We start from the raw sequence: 15,769 nt of genomic DNA, 5'->3' as shown, positions 1-15,769 counted from the left end.
TGGCTTTTCTCTTTTTCTGGTCTGACTTTCCCCACTCCTAGGGTTGCCTCCCAAATAAACTCCCTGTTCCTAAATCCTTGTCTCAGAAGTCAGCTTTCGACGGAACCCAGCAATGCACTGTCGAACTGAGAAAGACAAGTATGTTCCCACCCCACACAGTATATACCACGGTGGACCAGACTGGTTGATCACAGTGACAGCCTCTACTTAGAAAGGGGGAGAATGGAAAATACATGGCGGGCACTGGACTGTAGAAATTCTGGGGTCCTGCTGAGCGGGCATTATTAAGGGAGGTTTTGTGATTAAACCCTGGTTCTAATTCGAAGATAACTCCTTTCGCACTGTTCTCTGGCCCCTGGCTCAGCTCAGCACACAAAGGGTTCTTCTTGTCCCTTATCCTCCTTGGCCATATCTGAAGGTGGCGCCTGAACTTCCCAGCCTGCATCCTCCTGGAGCAAGCTTAGGGGACCAAGATTGTTATTTTTGTTTGTTTGTTTTTTACAAATGCACCATTTTATTTTATCCTTTCCTCTGACTTTTTCCCTTAACAGCTTTGAGGTATAATTCCCATACTACATAAAGTCCACCCTTCTGAAGTATACAATTCTGTGGTTTTTAGTGTATTCATAGAGTTGTGCAGCTATTACCACTGGTTCCTGAGCATTTTAATCACCCCAAAGAGAAATCCCATATCCTGTAGCTCTCACTCCCCATTTTCCGTCTCTCCCAAGTCCTTGGCAAATACTAATCTACTTTCTATCTCTGTGGATTTGCCTGTTCTGGACATTTCATATAAATCGAATCATATAAGATGTGACTTTTTGTGTCTGGCAACTTTCACTTGTTTTTAAGATTCATCCGGGTTGTGCATGTATCAATAGTTTGTTTCTTTATATGGCTGAATAGTCTTTCTTTATATGAATATACCACATTTTGTTTATCCATTCATCAGTTGATAAAAATTTAGGCTGTTTCCAATTTTGGGCTATTATGAATAATGCTACTAAGAAGATTCAAGTACAAGTTTTTGTGGGGACATATGTTTTCATTACTCTTGAGTATATACGTAGGAGCAGATTGCTGGGTCAAATGGTAACTCCATATTTAACTTTTTGAGGAACTGCTAAACTGTTTTCCAAAGCCACTATACCATTTTACAATCTCTCGAGCAATGTATGAAGGGTCCAATTTCTCTACATTCTTGCTAACACTTGTTATTGTCTTTGTGATTATAACAGTACTAGTGTATCTAAAGTCGTATCTCACTGTGTTTTTTTTAACTAAAGTGTAGTTGATTAACAGTGATCCAGATATATATACTGTTATATATCTATATATCTATATATATATATTTTTTCAGATTCTTTTCCCTTATAGGTTATTACAGAATATTGAGTATAGTTCCCTGTGCTATATACAGTAGGTCCTTGTTGGTTATCTATTTTATATACAGTAGTGTGGATATGTTAATCCCAAACTCCTAATTTATTCCTCCTACCCCCTCTTTCCCCTTTGGTAACCATAAGTTTGTTTTCTATGTCTGTGGGTCTATTTCTGTTGTTTAAATAAGTTCATTTGTATCTTATTTTTTTTCAGATTCCACATATAAGCAATATTATATGTTTGTCTTTCTCTGTCTGGCTTACTTCACTTAGTATGATAATCTCTAGGTCTATCCATGTTGCTGAAGATGGCATTATGTCTTTCTTCTTACAGCTGAGTAATGTTCTATTGTATAAATATACCACATCTTCTTTTTCCATTCATCTGTCGATGGACATTTAGGTTGTTTCTGTGTCTTAGCTATTGTAAATAGTGCTGCCATGAACATTGGGGTGCATGTATCTTTTCAAATTATAGTCTTCTCCGGATATATGCCCAGGAGTGGGATTGCTGGATCATATGGTAACTCTATTTTTAGTTTTTTAAAAAACCTCCACACTGTTCTCCATGGTGGCTGTACCATTTTACATTCCTACCAACAGTGTAGGAGGGTTCCTTTTTCTCCACAACCTCTCTAGCATTTATTATTTGTAGACTTTTTGAAGATGGCCAGTCTGACCAGAGTGAGGTGATACCTCCTTGTAGTTTTGATTTGCATTTTTCTCATAATTAGCAGTGTTGAGCCTTTTTTCATGTGCCTGTTGGCCATCTGTATGTCTTCTTTGGAGAAATGTCTGTTTAGGTCTTCTGCCCATTTTTGGATTGGGTTGTTTGTGTTTTTTTGATATTGAGCTATATGAACTGTTTGTGTGTTTTGGAAATTAATCCCTTGTCAGTAGCATTGTTTGCAAATATTTCCTCTGATTCTGTAGGTTGTCTTTTCTATTTTGTTTATGGTTTCCTCACTGAGGTTTTGATTTGCATTTTCCTAATGACTAAAGACATTGAGCATCTTTTCATACGTTTATTAGCCATTTGTATATCTTCTTTGGAGAAACGTCTATTCCAATCCTTTGCCCATTTTTAACTGGGTTATTTATCATTTTATTGTTGAGTTCTAAGAGTTCTTTGTATGTTCTGAATATAAGTCCTTTATCAGATATATGATGTGCAAATAATAATTTCTTCCATTCTGTGTGTGGGTTATTTCACCTCCTTGATGGCATCCTTTGAAGCATAAAAGTTTCAAATTTTGATGCAGTTCATTTTACCTATTTTGTCTTTTTTTTTACTTGTGCTTTTGGTGTCATATGTGCAAAAGGTTGTTTTTACAACTTGAAAGCAATTGTCAATGAAAAAAATTAATCAGTAGTCGATCTAAGAAAGAAATGGAAAATTTTATTTGAGCCAACCTGAGATTATAACCTGGGTGACAGTCTTTCAGGAAGCTCTGAGGACTGTTCTGAGGTCAAAGCAGAGTTATGTAAGTTTTTGACATGAAGGGTTATATGTCAAATGATGTATTATTGACAGTTTACACAATCCAGATCTACACATACAAAGTGAGTTGTGGGTCATGGGTCATTGTGGCCCCTTACAAGATTAAGAAGGAAGGTTATCTCCTAAAGAGGTCTGGTTAATGCAGGTACACAATACACACTAAAGGGGAGGGAGGAGGCCCAAATAGGCAGAGAAGAATTTTATGTTTAAATTTTCTTGTCTTGCCATAAAGTATGAATTTTATTCCATCACAACAAAGGCCTCTTCAGACTGAGTTTGTGGTTTCTTTGGCAGTGCAGATCCCATAGTCATTTAGGTCTCTGATCCCTTTGCTTCTAGTCAGTTGCATATGCCAGTATCCAGAATTCCTTTCTTGACATATTTCTCAAGCTCAGTTTGTTGGGTTTTGGGGGTTTTTTCTTCTTTGCTTTGGGCTGCTATAACAAAATACTGTAGACTGATTGGCTTAAACAACAGACATTTATTTCTCATAGTTCCAGAGGCTGGGGAGTCCAAGGTCAAGGTGCTAGCAGATTCGATTCCTAGTGAGGACCCACTTCCTTGCTCTTAAACAGCTGCATCCTTGCTGTTGCCCACATGGCCTCCCCTCCATGTGCGAGCCGGAAGAGAGAGCTCTTGTCCCTCATCCTCTTCTTTCAGGATGTGAATCCCATTATGAGGGCTGTACACTCATAACCCCGTCTAAACCTGCTTACCTTCCTAAGCTCCCCAACTCATAATATCAGCACTTTGGGTGTCAGGACTTCAAAATAGGAATTTTCGGGGGACACAAACATTCAGTCCATAACGCTCTCCATTCCATTTTTTAAAATTGTGGTTAAAAAAAAAACATAAAATTTACCATCCTAATTATTTCTAAGTATACAGTTCAGTAGTGTTAAGTACATTCACATTGTTATGTAACCAGTCTTCAGAACTCTTCATCTTGCAAAACTGAAACTCCACACCCATTAAACAACAACTCCCCATTTTCCCCTCTCCCCAGTACCTGGCAACCACCATTTTACTTTCTGTTTCTATGAATGTGACTACTCTAGAAACCCCATATAAGTGGTATCATATAGTATTTGTCTTTTGTGACTGACTTAATTCACTTACCACAATGTTCTCAAAGTTCATCCATGTTGTATTTTGCGGCAGGATTTCCTTTCTTTCAGGCTGAATAACATTTCATTGTGTGAGTGTGTGTGTTGTTTATCCATTTATTCATCCATGGACACTTGTATTGCTTCCTCCTCTTGGCTATTATGGATAGCTGCTGTGAACACAGGTGGGCCATCGTTCCATTTTTCTTCAACTTAATGGTGGCTACCCTAAGGCCATCTAAGCTGAAGGCTTCACTCTTAATCTGGGTCACTTTATACTACTGAGAAAATTGACTGGGCCTTTGTTGATCAAAGCCTGTTTCAGTCTTTCCCCTTACTTTCTGGGGTCTAGAGGCAACTGTCTTTTCCAGCCCTTCAAAGCCTCAACTTCCTGAGCTGTCTATTCTCTTTCATTACTCCTTAAAAAGTGGTCACTTCTCTCCTGTGCTCATCTCTTCCTGCAGTGTTTTGCCAGAGGGAGTTTTTCTTGCTTGAGTCACAGTCTGATGTGGGTGGAGGGTGAGGCGCTGTGCTCCATAGTCCCTCAGGTGGCTGTCTGACTCCAGGGCCTTATCCTCATCTGTACCAGCAAAGAGAGAGAGAAGCGGGGAGGGTTGCACAGGAAGGCTTTTAGGAGCCTGACCTGGAAGTAGCATATGTTCTCCTACCCCCATTCCATCGGCAAGACTTGCTATTACAGCTCTCCTTAACTGGGAAATTTAGTCTTGCTCTGTCCCCAGGGAGAAAGGAAAACAAGGTTTGGTGAACACAGAGCAGCCACTGCCACAGGCTAGAGCTAAATTTGGAAGTGCCATCCTATAGGTAGTGATTAAACCCATGAGCAAAGATGGGGATCACCGGTAAAGATGTAACGAGAGTAATGGCGGACCATCACAAAAATAAGGACACTGTCCGGAGGGCCTGTCATGGTAAAAATAATTTATGTAACTTAACTTTACAATGTTTAGAAGAAGTGCTCCCATGTATGTAGGAAGTTTTAAACATGTGGATTAAAAATGGAAAAATAGCTTTTTCAGAAACTGGAATGTTTTCACTCCTTGAAGTTAATGCAGAAAACAAAATATATTAGCGTGATTATTTTATGACTGATGAAGCCTGTTGGTATAAAATGACTCTGAATTTTTAGAAATACTGTACTAAGTAAAGATTAATTTTTTATCACTTATTCAGTACATGTTTATTGAGCATCTAGTATGTGACAGTGTGAGCATTATACAGTAAGTCACAGGCCCTCAAGGGGGATCAAATTAAGTAGGAAAAAAATAAGGCAAGGAAATGAATACCTAAAACATGAGGCAGAATCTTCAAGACCACAGGAAGTGTTTAAAATGTGACACCACCAGGGTGGCAGTCTGGAGATGAAAGAGCATTGGTTTTGGAGTTAAGCAGATCTGGGTTTGAATCACAGCTCTGTGGCTCTCCACGTAACCTTGGGGAAGTTATTAACATCTTGGGACTTCTAGTTTCCTTATTTCCAAGTTGGTGATAGTAATATCTACCTTTCAGGTTGTTGTGAAGATTAGGGGTAATATGTATACATAAAGCCTAACACAGTGCTTGGTATTACAAATATGGTAGTTATCTTCTTATTACTGAGGAAGGTAGAGCTTGTATTGGATTGGGAAAATGACCCTTACCTTCCCCTAATTCATGAGTTCCTCATTCAGTAGTATTTAGCGAAGCATTACTGTGCACACAGTACTTAGACTGTGTGAGTATCTTTGTTCACTACAGCCCCATTCAGTTTGTCATGCAGTCATGTTTGTACACAGGTCTGCAACCACCAGGTTTATACGCTGTCTTCCCCTCTTTCAAGTGACCGAGGCCACTCTGTCCCTTCTGACGCCGTCCCCATCCTCCTCTCTGCTACTGGCAGCTGCCTGACTTACTACCCCACACAGTCTCCTCTTCTCCTGCCCACCGCACTACCTTCATTGCTTGAATTTCCACAAGCTGCCCCTCAGGAAACCTGTTTTCTTCACGTATAAATCTTCCTTAGCCCCCTTCCCTAAGCTTCTCCTTTCATTTTTTCCCAGTTACCTCAGGAATAACTCACCACCTTTTTTCTGTCTTGGCTTACTCATTTTCCTTCTCACGTCACGGATATCGTTAAGATTCTATGTCTTACATGTATCCAGGCATCTCCACAGAAGTCTCTCTTTGCAGACACTAATGCTGACGCCGCCGCCAGCTTCCGTTGCACACGTCCTGTCTGGCAGGCACTGTGTTGAGCCTCCTTATCCTCCAGCAGTCCTATTGTAAACTAACTGAAGGCCGGGACCAGCTATACACGCTTCTCAATTCTCAGTACAGTCCTTTGCACACAGGAAATGGCTTGTAAATAGCTCTTGGTCAGAGAGAGGAAGAACAATCAATTTTACCTCTCAGAAAATAATTTTTGAGAGATTAATTCATATGCAGTTGTATTTTGTTTCATTGCCAGTATTGCAGCAATATTCCTTTTTTATGATAAATGCAAACAGCCTCGCTTCAGTATTGGATTAAATGTGCTTTTTGTGGGATTAGTTAGGGACCATTTATTACATTGGTTTTATGGCAAACTTGAATCTGAGTTCTAAACAGCTGCCTTTACAAAGTCATTTTGGTACATAAATGTTAAGATATGGACTCTGTTCAAAATTTTTCCCTATCAATAATTTTTTTAAAAAGAGGATTTAGTTTTCAGTGAAAGTGCCTTGTTTGTCTTTCTCTTCTGTGTCTTCTTGTGACATTTACCACAAATAAAAATTCTCAAACTCTTTCAGTCTTCAGGCATGAGGTAATTGCTAGAGCCAACTGGAAATAGATCAGGGATTAACAGACATAGCACATGTTTGCCGATGTCCCAGGGTTGTGACTACTGAGAGGCAGACATGCCGCTGTAACTGAAAACAGTCATCACTAGACAGCATACAACTTCACAGAGAAAGAATGCTATACTTGTTACTGTCAGTGAATGTGCCATATTATTTTGAGGACTTGCCCATCATAAACAAGTTTAAAAACAACATCTAGGCTATGTCACCTCCGTATCTATCCTGTCACTGCTCTGTTGAAGACTTGAGTGCCTCTTCCTGGGCCACTGCCCTTGTCTCTCCCATGTGTCCGGTCCGTGGTCCTTCCCCGTCTGACCAGCCCTCCTCCATAGCCTTCCCTTCACTGTTGCTCCTCAAAAACACTACGCTGGGGCTTCCCTGGTGGCGCAGTGGTTGAGAATCCGTCTGCCGATGCAGGGGACACGGGTTTGTGCCCCGGTCCGGGAGGATCCCACATGCCGCGGAGCGGCTGGGCCCGTGAGCCATGGCCGCTGAGCCTGCGTGTCCGGAGCCTGTGCTCCGCAACGGGAGAGGCCACGACAGTGAGAGGCCCGCGTACCACAAAAAAAAAAAAAAAAAAAAAAAAAAAACTATGCTGATCAACCTTTCTTTTTCCTGATTTCGTCTTCTTTTATCCCTCCCTCCCTCCCTTTCCCTTCATCCTGTTTCTTTCACTTTTAGAAAACCGAAACAAAGTAAGTGAACGCACAGAATAAGTCCAGATGTCATGAAAGGCCCAGTTCAAAAACTACTTCGTAATGTTTCTCTGAGTGTCTCTTCCATCCACATAGATGAATACACATCATCTTTATTTCCCCTGGGAAATTTATGTTTCTAGAACTTACCATATTCTGCCTTGTCTTACCATCATAGCTAGTGGGCTGCAGGCTCCCTAAGAGCAGTATCCACGTATGGTTTAACTTTGTACATCTCTTAACACCCCTTAGCAGAGGGGTCTGCTCATACTCAGGGCATAAGAAGTGTTTGTTAAATACTTACTTCTCTTCAAGATAGGCTAGTGTAAACGTCCTTCATTTGAACTTGGTGTTTGTATCATTCGCATTCTCTTTCACATGACTGTAGATTTTCAAGGTGCAAGAGCAGTCCCTTTCTATTAACAAGTTTAATCTTGCTTTTCATTTGAATCTCAACAGTCAGTGAATTGTACCTTCTCTTTTGGTAGCCTCGTGTGCAAGCTGAACACAAGGACCACCATCCTCGCAGCAACCAACCCCAAAGGCCAGTACGACCCCCATGAGTCTGTGTCAGTGAACATTGCCCTTGGCAGCCCACTCTTAAGTCGATTCGACCTGATCCTGGTTTTGCTTGATACCAAGAATGAAGACTGGGATCGTATAATTTCTGCCTTTATCTTAGAAAACAAAGGTACGTGGAGACGAACAAATCATTCAAATTGACAAAGAGTAGACGTAACAAATGAATTTTCCTTGAAGAAAATTAAATAAATACCCAAGGTACCGTAACTAATGGGCAGTAGAGAGAGGCTTAGATAGCAGTGAGATGACTCAGTTAGTGAGCCCAGAATAACAAACGGAAGGAAGAGGGTCTTTCTCTGCTTGCCATTGATGAGATTAAAGTTGGTAAACGTGTCCTTTGTGGTAAACGGGGGCAACCTTATGGTATATAATTACCACGTGGTTCACCTCTTGCACACACAAAAAATGGACTGAGTTTATGAAACAGAATTCTAAATGTGGGACTTCTGTCAAAAACTTAGATTTACCAAGTACTATTTATTTCTGTATATGGCAGAACAGAATTATTCTGAATAATTTAAACCTCTGTAGGAAGCTTACTTTTATTAAGCTTCGAGCCTAAGACTGTTTATTATAGAACTATATGCAGAGACACATCTAGATTTCAATGGCCCCAAAACCTGAAGGTTATCTTTTTAAAAATGAGTACAAGAACTTTAGCAAAACCCTTAATATGAGATGTTTGCCTGTTCTTAGAAATTACTGACCCAATACCTGATATATACAGGTTATCCAAGCAAATCAGAGAAGCTCTGGAGCATGGAAAAGATGAAAACCTACTTCTGCCTCATTAGGACTCTGCAGCCCACACTGTCTGATGAGGGTAATCAAGTCCTCCTCCGGTACTACCAGATGCAGAGGCAGAGTGATTCCCGGAACGCTGCCCGGACAACCATCCGCCTGCTGGAAAGCTTGATACGATTAGCAGAAGGTTTATTTCCTTCAGAGGATAATACTTTCATTGGGTGTCCAATGTGAGCAAGGCATGGGGCTTGGCACCGTGAATTCAGAGATGAGGGAGGGTGATCTCTGAGGTGCTTGCTCATAGTTGCTTAAAAAGTAAAAACCCGGAGTTATGAAACTACTCTTCTGGGGACGGATTATAGATGTTGAGCGGAACGAAGCGTCGTTCACAAAGAGGAATCTTTGTGACATCTCAGAACCTCCCATAACTTAAGACATCATTCATTTAGACAGTCTTATTTACGGATGTTTTGTTTCTCGATGGCTTCTGTTAGCATTTGGGGTGGAATACTCCCTTACTGGGAAATGTTTCCTGTATAGCACCCTGGGTTATTTCTCACCAGTTGCCACTCACAGCCCACCACTAACACAGTAATGCTGAATTAACAGTGCCATGCTCTATCCCATCCCTAAGGTATGAGACTTACATGCATACTTGCAGCTAATATGCGTCTCCAGACTTTTTTTTTTTCTTCTAAGACCGGCTTTTACATTTAGCCCTTATTAAACAATCCGACATTTTTTTCACATGAGCTGACTATATCATATGATGATATAATATATGCTTACCAAAAAGTTCTATAAAACAAAAGTGCCTCACTTTTTCAAGGATTTACAACTAATATTAAGGCAAGAAATACCCAAGATTCAGGCTTGCAAATTTGGCAGTTTTGAAAAGCTCACAGATAAAGAGATGTACCAGAGATGAGAAATGAATATTAATTTTAATTTTGTATGATTTATAATAGATTAGAAAGTAAGGATTAAAAGTCACTGAATATTAAATATATGCCACAGAGCACCTTTCTTTGCTGGAGCCCAGAGTACCTTTTTATGTAAATACACAGAATTGCCATGGGCTGTGCAGAAGGATTAGGCCCATTATTAGAGAAACAACCTTAAAGCTAGTTGAAGTTAGACTTATGTGCTTGTTCTAGTAAAATTTGTTGTTAGTAGCTCATTTATAAAATACAGTTTTGGAATAGGGGGGATCAAGGAGAGTATTACATTTATCACCTCAAAAATTCATAAAAATAATTCTTCATAATTTCAAATGCACCTTATTAGCTCATGCTCGCCTGATGTTCCGTGACACGGTGACTCTGGAAGATGCTATTACAGTGGTGTCGGTAATGGAGTCCTCCATGCAGGTAAGGATATTTTGTACCTAATGTTTGAACCCTACTTACAAGCATTGTTTAAAAAAGACAGTTTATAGCCTATCAGGAGTTATAAAAATGATCATATTCTAGACCTAGTAATTCTTGGAAATATATCCAAAGGAAACTATTTAAAAGAAGGGGGAAAAATTGTCATAGAAACAGTCTCTGCATCAGTAGCATTGCTTTACCCACTGGTACAAAGCAGTGGGTCTCAATCCTTTTTCTCCTCAACACGCCTGGGAGATGCTTATGGTCCCACTAGAGACAGTGTGGCTTCCCAGAGCAATGCATGCCACCAGGAATTGAGGGAGAGGACCACTGAAATTTGAAAAAGGCTCCCAGCTGATTCTGATACCGTGATGGGGCTGTAGAGGGCTGGTCTCAGCCATCTGGGATCAGTGGCCCCTAGTGTGTACTTCCTGTCTGCGGGCTAGCCTGGTGACTGTGCCTGGTATTTTCCATTTTCTCACCCTTTCAGGGAGGGGCTCTGCTGGGAGGTGTGAATGCACTCCACACATCCTTCCCTGATAACCCTCTGGAGCAGTACCAGAATCAGTGTGAACTTATTCTGGAAAAGCTGGAGCTGCACAGCCTCTTAAGGGAAGAGCTAAGAAGACTTGAAAGGTGAGAAAAGAAAACCAAGAAAAGCATATAATGGAAAATGCTTGTTGGGCATTTAGTGAAATGGAAGAAGTATAAAGTAAGTGGAAAATCTGTCTGTACTCTCAGTAGGGGATTTCAGTTATCTAGTACTGTATAATCTACTACCTCAAAGCTCAGTAGCTTAAAAACAAAACAAACAAACCAAAAAAAACCACCACAACTTTTTAGCGCTCACTTTTCTGGGAGTCAGAAGTTCAGGAGCGCTCAGCGTGGATGGCTTATCTCCATTCCACATAGTGCCAGCTGGGGTCACTCATACACCTGCATTTATTTAGCTGGGAGCTCAATTGGAATTGGAACATCCAAGATAGCTTCCATCACATGTGGTGCCTTCGCAGGGGTGGCTTAAATGGCCGGGGGCTAGCTGGGCTCTCTCTACTGTAAGGTAGTAAGAATTCTGAGGTGGTAGCTTAGGACTCAAGTAGCTTAGCAAAAGTGGAAGCTGCAGGCCTCTTGTGGGCTGGGCCAGAGCTGACTCAGCATCACTTCTACCACATTTTGTAGTTCAGAGCAAGTCACAGGGTCAACCCACATGCAACGTAAAGGGAAATGGACACCACCTCTTGATGGGAGAAGTGGCATAGTCATACAGGAATGAGGGAATTGACGGCTGCCTCTTTGGAGACCACCTTCCACAGCTGCATTTCCTTGGCTTACTGGTTTGGTGAGCCTCATGGAGAACGCTGACTGGTCCTTTACTATATGTAATAAACTGGGTCCTGATGATAGGAGAAGCACCAAGGTGTGCCACCTACAGTTTACACCCAGTATGGCACACAGTTTCCATCAAGAAACCTTGGTGAATGGGCTGTATCCTGTTGACTGCCACCACTTTTTCTTCTTCTCTTTCCTTGGCTCAGTATAAGAAATAGAGCAGTGCTACTCAGAGAGGTGGCTGGGACTGCTGTTGAGGAAGAGGAAGTTGGGAGGGAGTGATCTATCCCATCCTGGGCCAGACCCAGACACAAAATATTTTATAACTTGGCTGTATCGTTTTTCATCACCAGGCGAGGACATGTGCAATAGCCTTTACATAAAGAATCTTAGTGCTTATTAATATTTTAATTCTTTTCTTACTGTTTGTAAAGCTTTCTTCAAAGCATAATAAATATTTGATCATTAGTCATTATCTTATCTCTGGTAGAAGAAAATCGCAGGTAGAGACCCAGACTGCTTTCAGGCCAGCCTGTGCTGGAACACTGGTAATGTTATAGAAGTAGAGATAGAAGTACTGACTCTCACCCAGGAAAGGCCTTCCTGGTCCATTAGCAGCAGCACTGACTTTCCCTTCAGCATCATGATTTCCTTCCCTACATGCCCAAATCCGTGACTTTTAAAAGTTTACAATTTAACAGTCAGACTAAAAAAAACTCCCCAGTGAGAATGAGGTATTTTATGTTAAAGAAGGAACTGTTTTTCTTTTTTTTTAATATAAATTTATTTATTTATTTTTTGGCTGCATTGGGTCTTCGTTGCTGCGTGCAGGCTTTTCTCTGGTTGCGGCGAGCAGGGGCTACTCTTCGTTGTTGTGCGCAGGCTTCTCATCACGGTGGCTTCTCTTGTTGAGGAGCATGGGCTCTAGGCACATGGACTTCAGTAGTTGTGGCACGCGGGCTCAGTAGTTGTGGCGCACGGGCTTAGTTGCTCCATGGCGTGTGAGATGTTCCCGGACCAGGGCTCGAACCCGTGTCCCCTGCACTGGCAGGCGGATTCTTAACCTCTGTGCCACCAGGGAAGTCCCGACAGTTATTTTAAATATTCTGTTTTAGTATCAGGACTCAGCACAGTGCCTCACATGGACTACTGAATAAATGACTGATTTTATGGCGTTATTCACACTGGGATTTTGCCACCAGGGAAGACCATGAAGGAACTGCTTTTCATCCTACAGGGGAACAACTCAGGAATGACAACAGCAATGTTTCAAAACTCTCCTTTCTAGTGACTTGTTAAAATGTGGACATGTGGGAAGGAACGTGTCACACACATTACCTAAAGAATTTTTGCCTGAACTTTCACGTTTGCATGCTCCCTAAATACGTGAACTTCTAAAAAGCCTGCCTTTGAGTCTGTGCCTGTGAAGCAAGAGTGAGGGATGGCAAGTGTGTCCATCGGGCCTCTTCCTCATTCGTGTGAGTGGGTTACTGACTGACCTGCATCTGGTTACCGGTGTTGATCTCAAAGCTGGGGGCTGGTGAATGGAGGGCATGTGGGGGCAGAGCAGCTGTACAGCGAGAATTTGGGGAGCACACTGGGATTACTGACTGTTGAAGTAAAACCTCGAGAATTCTTTTCCTGGCGTTTCTCTCCTATTTGCTCACTCTCTTCATCCAGCAGTGTTCTTGTTCTGTTTATAAAACCTCAGCACTGCCTTTTGGGGAAGTGTGGGGACTGGTTTTGTCCCACTAATACCCAGGTGCCAGCCTGCAGTAAACTTGCACTTTGTCTAAAATCAGACTCTTTTTTTTTTTGGTCTCCTGGCTTTCTCACGATAAAAGCTCTTCCTCTGGTTCTTTTATAGTTTGATGTAGCTGATCCTTTTCAGGCCTGTCCTGGGGTTGGCTTTGCTTTTGGAAAGGATGCTCATTTTGAGTGACCAGAAACTAGTCATTTTGACTACCCTAAACTGACATGCTGGATTCAGGAAAGAAGGGATGTGAGGCTCAGAACCAGTGTTGTGTGATAGAAAAATAGCAATTGGACTTACCAAATTCAAAATGACCCTCCTGGAGGGAAAGAAGGAAAACAAAAAAAGAGTAGGTGATGATCTAAAAAATAGACCTTAAAGTGGCCTTTAAAATGTTTTTTTTCTTCTGGTATTTCTCTGTAATGCAAGGGCATGTTCCGGAGCTGATCCTCACAGCAGCAAAGCCAGTTGCCCCACAAAGGAACTGAATTACCTCCAAGACACTCTCTAAAGCTAAGCTTAGCAAGAGGGAAAACCCCCAGTAGCACGTGGGTTTATCCCCTTGGGAAAGAGCTTTCTATTTCTTAAGGAGAGCACATGTTAATAATACAGCTGTTTGTATTTTTATCACTCTTATTTGGGAAAATGCTTTACTAGTGACAGCCAGCCTCACGTGGTGGCTGTTCTACCCATCTCAAAACAACCGAGCAATCCCACTCCTGGGCATATATACCCTGAGAAAACCATAATTCAAAGAGTCATGTACCACAATGTTCATTGCAGCTCTATTTACAACAGCCAGGACATGTAAGCAACCTAAGTGTCCAACGACGGATGAATGGATAAAGAAGATGTGGCACATATATACAATGGAATATTACTCAGCCATAAAGAGAAACCAAATTGAGTTATTTGTAGTGAGGTGGATGGACCTAGAGTCTGTCATACAGAGTGAATTAAGTCAGAAAGAGAAAAACAAATACCGTATGCTAACACATATATATGGAATCTTAAAAAAAAAAAAAAAAAAGGTTATGAAGAACCTAGGGCCAGGACAGGAATAAAGACGTAGACGTAGAGAATGGGTTTGAGGACACGGAGAAGGGGAAGGGTAAGCTGGGACGAAGTGAGAGAGTGGCAATGACATATATACACTACCAAATGTAAAATAGATAGTGGGAAGCAGCCGCATAGCACAGGGAGATCAGCTCGGTGCTTTGTGACCACCTAGAAGGGTGGGATAGGGAGGGTGGGAGGGAGACGCAAGAGGGAGGAGATATGGGGATATATGTATATGTATAGCTGATTCACTTTGTTATAAAGCAGAAACTAACACACCATTGTAAAGCAATTATACTCCAATTAAGATGTTAAAAAAACAAAAACAAAAACAGCATGTAAAGATGTCTTAGGAGGTATACTAAAATGCAGAATTTAAACAGTGGAGAAATTAATTTCCCACATCAGAATCAGACTAAGATAGTAGGGCTAAATTATTCTACCCTTAAAATTCCCATAAATTTTTAAAGTTATGGAGCGTTAACAATTACGAGTATCCCTGACCTCAATTTGATACTGGAAGTATACTAGATAGTAGTAATTTTGAAAGCTATTTGGGTTTTTTTTGTTGTTGTTTTGCTTTTGTCTGGCTGTGACTACAGTGAACCTAGGTTTTCCTGTATTGATGTTCCCAAGTCTACCAGTGACTATAGCCCAAAATAATTTTCAGGTATTTTTTTCCCCAATTGTAAGCAATAATGCACATTCTTTATAGAGTATTTTGAAAGTAGCAATAATAAATTAATAAGGAAAAAATCAGACATAATCTTATTTCCCAGAGAGAGCTATCATTAACATGTTAATGTATTTAAATATATTTAAGTTTAAAATCCATTTAATTTTAACATATTTTCTTCTGTTCCTTTTTCTATGATTACCCATAACCTTTAGAATAATTTACTCATCTGCTTTTTGGTGTAGTTTCTGTTTGGATTTAGTGCACGGAAGCAGAGTCATGTTGCCCCTTATACTGAGAAGGCATTTCTAGGTTGTTAGGAAGGGCTTTCTAAGGGACCTCCTTTTCAGAAGCTACAATCCCTGTTAGAAATTGGTCCTCTGGCATTATTCCAGTTTAAAACGAATATCACAAGATGAGCTCCGCCTTCTGGGCAGGTCAGTAGGTTTCAACTCTGTATCAGTCTAATGGAGAGTGGCTGCCCAGAACACATGCTGAAACGTGGCTGGGCTAGGCAGGGAAGAGGTCACAGCTGCCTGGAGGAGGTCTGCCATGCAGGTGGCTGCTGGAGGGGCAGGGGCCACAGCACGGAGGAGTCACAGTCTGCCTTCTCCTGAGGAAGGTGATTTTTCAGATGCACGAAAATTCAGTACCTCAGTTAAGTCAAGAGATGTGAGGAGCTCGTAAACTATAGTCTTTCACTTTGGTTCAGATCTGCAGACTGGCTACCAAACA

At 41.2% G+C, this 15,769-nt stretch overlaps 1 protein-coding gene across 4 annotated transcripts in view; it reads left to right on the top strand.

Annotated features, from left to right (window-relative positions):
- Positions 1 to 15,769, top strand: part of MCM9 (minichromosome maintenance 9 homologous recombination repair factor) — a 126,042-nt gene that overhangs the window by 64,493 nt on the left and 45,780 nt on the right. For 3 of the 4 annotated variants that reach the window (XR_014017225.1, XM_081251196.1, XM_081251197.1), the window contains 4 exons: positions 8,010 to 8,212; positions 8,831 to 9,034; positions 10,135 to 10,217; positions 10,708 to 10,853. Coding sequence is in view for 3 of the 4 variants with exons in the window: in XM_081251196.1 (XP_081107322.1) it covers positions 8,010 to 8,212; positions 8,831 to 9,034; positions 10,135 to 10,217; positions 10,708 to 10,853 (636 nt within the window). In the remaining variant the exon portion in view is untranslated. Of the gene's footprint in view, positions 1 to 8,009; positions 8,213 to 8,830; positions 9,035 to 10,134; positions 10,218 to 10,707; positions 10,854 to 12,661; positions 12,970 to 15,769 lie in introns of those variants that run through there. The other variant, XM_081251198.1, reaches the window with a different exon arrangement.

This window comes from Mesoplodon bidens, assembly GCF_964165515.1.
Source record: "Mesoplodon bidens genome assembly, chromosome: 12".
NCBI classification, from domain to species: domain Eukaryota; kingdom Metazoa; phylum Chordata; class Mammalia; order Artiodactyla; family Ziphiidae; genus Mesoplodon; species Mesoplodon bidens.
The sequence above is the reverse complement of the archived record's forward strand: the minus strand, read 5'-3'. Positions and strand labels throughout refer to the sequence as shown.